Raw genomic sequence first — 5,426 nt, forward strand, 5'->3', positions numbered from 1 at the left:
AAGAGCCAAGCAGGACAGAAAGGTCTAATGGCAGAGCTCCAAGCTCCACTCCTTCTGCCCCAGCAGGTGCATGCACGCCCTTTGTGCTCGCTCCCTGCTCTTTGAAACACGCCTGTTTATGGCCTCTCAAGCCAGCCTGTGCTGGTAAATTATGTGCTGTGAGTAAGGAAGGATGTAGCCAGGCCTCTACAGACATGGATGCACCAAACTCTTGGACCAGGGCTGTTAAGAGAAAAGCACAGCTCTCCATAACCTGCCCTGGTTATGTACTATTAATTTGTGTGCATTACTGCCATGCATGCTTGTGTGCTGCCCGCAGGGTTTGCTCAGTGGTGCCAATTGATGCCCAGCTGATTCCAGGCCAGGAAGGATGTCCAAGTCTCAGCAGCTGCAGCACTGGCTGTGATAAGCACCCTGGAATCCTCCTCAAGGCTGACCTGTAGATCACATTACACAAGGTTCAGTGGCTTGAGCAAACCTAGTACCAGCGTGGCACAGCTACTTCACTGCTGCAGGGGACTCTCCAGGGCAGCAGAGCTATTTGACTTGGCTCCGTTGCCTGTTTGCCTGGAAGCAGCAGACCAGCACAGATGAAGAGGCTTTGCTGGCTGAACGTGGACATGTTTGTATTCCCTCCATGAGAGGTGGGGCTCAGCCCAGGGCGGGGGCTAGTACTCATAGGACCTTTGTTTAAAAGCCCCTCAACACAGGCCTTGCTAGCACATCTGCTTTCTATTCTTAAGTTTTGATTAGCAGGGGACCGGAGGCACCTTGCTGAATTGTGTCCCTGAAAATCCCACTGGCTGTCTGCATGGGGCAGGCAGGCAGGATTGTGCTCAGATCTACCTCTCACTGCCAAAAGGAGGATCGCAGCTCTAAGACAGAGCTGGGTACAGGGTAAGTGGTTCTGCAGGCTTTGTCCCTGTGCTTAGTCCCCTGTTAAGGCTGCGCGTTACCCAAGATGCAGAAGGACCTTGGCTTCTGTTTCATGGAGCTGTAGGTCCTCCAACTGCTCCTTAGAAAGCAGCATGTAGCCTTCAAATGGGTGAGACACCTGGGACTATTGAAGCACTGCTGCAGCAGCACCCTCCTTGCAGGCTGGGATCCTACTGCTACATGGCCAGGCCAGGCCTACTATGGTAGGGGCCTGGGCAGTCACCCTTCCCGCCCCTCCACACAGGGGTGCAAAGAGCCTGTGGCTAGTAAAGGTGCAATCTGACTAGGAGGGAGCATAACTAGTCCCAGCAGAACCCAAGCCAGTGGTTCAACTACCTTCCCCACTATTCCTATTTGTTTCCATCCCACCTGCCAGCTGGGATGCAGAAGCTAGGCACACTAGGATGCTCTACTGAACAGCAAGTCCCAGGACACATGGCAGCAGATCAGAACATCAGCTGACTGGACAGCGGGGCCAGGCCAGCCTGACCCATGCCTCTTGGGTCAGCAGCCCTGCAATACCAGCTCTTCCAATGCTGCTGCCACTTCACAGAACTGCAGGCCAGGAAGACTCCAGGGAGCCAGTGTGTCATGGCATGGGTAGCAGGGTGGAGGGCAGGAGCATAGCTATGGTTCAGGCATCTGGCAGGAAAGACCAGCCCGACATGCAAGAAGAGTTTGCTTTTTTTTTATTTTTTTTATTAATACATATGAAAAGGCCGGGTGCATCCAGTTCACTTCAGCTCCTTCACAGCCAGACCTGCGGAGGAGGAGAGGGAAAGGGTGAGATGCTCAAGGGACAAATTCAGCTCTCATTACTGCTGCTTGGCTGGCTGCAAAAGGAACAGTACCCTGCACCCTGGAGGCAGGCTGCTGAGGCTATTAGCAGTCCAGAGCAAGGACGGGAGCGGGTTTCTCCATCTTCCTCAAGACTTCAGGGTCATGAAGACTGCAGCCGCACACCCACAAATAGCATTCAATGCAGCAGCACTGGCTCCAGGGCACTGCACATCCATCTCTGCTCCCTGGCCATAAGAGACAGCAGGTCTACGTACCGCCCCTTGCCCAATTTGAGTGCCACAGGCCTGGGGCACTCAGTGCTGATCCCGCTGTCAAGCAAAGGGTGCTTCAATGCTCTCTACAGCTCCATTGCTAAGCAGCATCTCAGGGCAGGGCACAGGCTGGGTCAAGAAGGAAATCATCCCCCTCCTCAGATCTGCCGCCATCATTTTGAGACCTCCTTCCTACCAGGAGGGAAGGGGAGGCTGCTGCTTCCTACTGGGCAAGGTTGCAGCTCAGTGTGCTGCTTCCAGCCACATGCAGGACACCCGGGACTTCTGGGGGAGGCCAACACAACAACCCACACTCTCCCTTGGCCCGTTATTTCATCTTCAGGGATGATGCCCACCTTGCCTTTGGCTGCTATTCCAGCACATTACTGCTGTGGTTGGCCCACATTAACCCAGATCATCATCTTATTCAGTCTAACAGGAAGCCACTCCTTTCCGTAACTACCCTAGGGCCAGCCTCATTTCAGCCCCCTTCTGATTTCTCTCAGTGTTTCCTGGCAGCACCATTTCCAATGCATTAAAACACATGGAGTCAATGCTGGGGGAAGGGTGCAGCACCACAATGTTACCAGGGGAGCTCTGTCCCAGGTCTTCAACATCAGTTCGATGCCGGCTGCTCCTGCCCCGAGCAAGGACCCAGACAAAACAGTCTCTTCAGTGTCCTGCCCTGCCAGACCTGTTTTTCTAGGATGCCATGACCAGGACACCCCCAACAGCACTGCTCTTGGGCTAACAGCAGACCCTTAGCTCTTTGCCCTGGAGAATTGTCCAGGAAGGAGATGGGCAGGAGCAGCAGGTTCACAGGGTCTCAGGGATACTGCATGATGCAGGAATAAGCAGCTAGAAGAACAGGCTATGGCAGGGAACACTTCATGACCGGGAGTGTTTTGAATGCTCACAGCCTACGGATACAGAAGAGCCAGGGGAGTAACTAGGAAGGCACCTGTTACAAGCTCCACACTAACACTGCCTGACAGCCCACCCAGGCTCCTGGGCAACTTCATCAGCCCAGGAAGGTGCTAGCATTGCTCAGAGAGAGCTTCAAGCCGTATTCTCCCCAGCCCCAGCAGCAAAGTCCTCCAGAGCATCACTGAAAGACACCCTTGATTCAGCCGCCAGAGGAAACTCCTTACCACATCCTCCTCTTAAGAGTATGGTACTCCCTCAGCCTTAGTTACCTGGGGGCAGGGACTGCTTGAGCTTCTCAGCCTTCTCTTTGTCTGTGATAACCAGGGTGTACAGGTACCGGCTGCAGCGCACCTTGAACTTCACGTTGTCCTTATTCTTCTTGATCTTGACGGCTGCAGTGGGAAGAAATTGAGGTTGGCATCACTGGGGTGACACGTGCACACACACTGAGGCCTTTAACCAGGCCTCCCCTCCCCATCATTCAGGGGCAAGGAAGTGATCTTTCCTCTCTACTCAGTGCTGGTGGGACCCCAGCTGGAGTACTGTGACCAGTTCTGGGCACCGCACTTCAGAAAAAACTTGGAGAACCTTGAAAGGGTCCAGAGAAGGGCCACAAGACTGATTAAGAGCCTGCAGAACAAACCTTATGAAGAAAGATTAAGTAGAGATCTGGGACTGTTCAGCCTGGGGAAGACAAGACTGAGGGAGGACTTGGTGGTCATTTGTAAGTATGTAAGGGGTGAATATCAGGAGCTGGGAGAAAAACTGCTCGCTAGGGCGCCCCAGGGAAGGACAAGGAGCAATGGCCATAAACTGCTAGAAGATGGTTCAAGTTGGATGGCAGAACTCCTTTGCAGTAAGGGTGACCAGAATCTGGACTAGACTTCCCAAGGCGGTGGTACAGTCCCCAGCCTTGGAAGTCTTCAGGGTCTGGACAGACACCTTGCTGGGATCATCTGAATTAAACAGTATTCCTGCCCAGAGCAGAGGGGTTGGATGACAATCTTTCGAGCTCCCTTCCAGCCCTTAATTTCTATGATCTATGTACTAGGGCACAGCAGAGTTTAAACCCCATCTCACCCTTATGGCCCTACCCCACTGTACCACAAAGACACCTGCTGATAGCAAAGGCTGCAGCCAAAGCCAGTCGCTGGGCTTACCCGCAAGAGGCTTGCTCTGAAACAACAGCCATATATTTCAGGCAATTTTCTCTTTAACGCCAAACTTACACTAACAAACAGCCGCGATTTACGATGCCACAAATCCCAGTGGAGGACAACAACTGGGTTGGGAAGGCGTATTTACTGTTACGAGCTCCCCTGCACATCAATAATAGTGCTGGAGCTTTAAGCATGTTTTACATGCGGCCCCTGGAGCCCTGCAAGGACACGGGGGATGCTTTAAATCTACATTGCGACCAACTTAGCTAGATTGCTCCTTCAGACCACGGCAGATCTCAGCTTCCTGCCTGGGAGCCTGGATGGTCCAAGCCATTCAGTAGTCCAAAGCCTGGTGGAGCTTCAGAAAACCCAGAATGGGCTGAAAGCAAAGATGTGCTTTTTTCCCCAAAAGATACGGTCAGCTTTGAAGGCATTTCAAGTACTATGCCCACCCCCTGCCCAGCACCAGTGGTGGTACAAACACACTACATCTTCCTATCAAGACATTTCCCTCCTCTGACTGCCAAAATGCACAACACTCACAGCACTAGATGCACGTAAGACGAGGAGAAATGTAATTTTCTCTAATCATAGTCATCTTACGGCTACAGGTGGCACTTAAGACAGCAAATTCAGGCAAAGTGCAATCGAGTTAGCAGTTAAGAAGTCCAAGACACCCCCCCAAACCCTGCCTGCAATACTTAAGAGCTTCAATGGAAGGTAAAGCCACATTTGCAAATTACTCTTATCCTCCGCTGTCTGCCTAATCCCAAACCAGAAAGCAGCAGCAATCATGCTGCGCCGTTGGCATCGAATCCTGCAAGTGAACGACAGGATAGAAGCAACTCTGCTTTTAGGAGCACGCGTCATAATCGCTACACGTGTCCTCGGCAAAGAGCTCTCAGCCCTCCGGCTCTCCTTCAAACAAGCGTTCGGGTTCGCCTGGAGGGCCGTATCCAAGCCAGACTGCCGCAAGCAGCAGGCTCGACTCACGCTCTCAGCTTGCGGACGAGGCCGAGTAGTCGAGGTTACACCCGACCCGCTGTGAAATCATTACGTGGAGCATAAAGGAGCAGCCTCTCTTCGCTATACATGCTATCGCCCCACACACTTGTGCCAGAAGAGCCCCAGGGCTTGTTCACGTGGGGCTGGCAGCATAGAACCACACCCGCACCCAAATCAGGTTGGGTTCCCCCACTGGGACCAGGACGGAGCTATTTGTCAGCCAATGGGACGCTCCGTGCAACTCCTGGTGGTGTAAGCGCAGCAGTCCCGGCCAGCACTGCACACGCGGGTGCGACTGTGCAGTTGTGCGCGGGCAGAGCAGCGCCGTGCAGGCCAAACCGCGAGA

General features: G+C 53.2%; 1 protein-coding gene across 3 annotated transcripts in view; it reads right to left on the reverse strand.

The window, feature by feature from the left end:
- Positions 1 to 1,613: 1,613 nt before the first annotated feature.
- The window catches only part of RPL38 (ribosomal protein L38), a 4,531-nt gene continuing 718 nt past the window's right edge, over positions 1,614 to 5,426 (reverse strand). For all 3 annotated transcript variants that reach the window (XM_014525265.2, XM_014525266.2, XM_014525267.2), the window contains exons 4-5: positions 3,185 to 3,307; positions 1,614 to 1,696 (exon numbers count right to left, since the gene is read on the reverse strand). In XM_014525265.2, the coding sequence (XP_014380751.1) occupies positions 1,671 to 1,696; positions 3,185 to 3,307 (149 nt within the window). In that variant the 3' untranslated portion in view covers positions 1,614 to 1,670. The remainder of the gene's footprint in view (positions 1,697 to 3,184; positions 3,308 to 5,426) is intronic.

Source organism: Alligator sinensis, unplaced genomic scaffold (genome assembly GCF_000455745.1).
Source record: "Alligator sinensis unplaced genomic scaffold, ASM45574v1 scaffold1200_1, whole genome shotgun sequence".
Lineage (NCBI taxonomy): Eukaryota > Metazoa > Chordata > Crocodylia > Alligatoridae > Alligator > Alligator sinensis.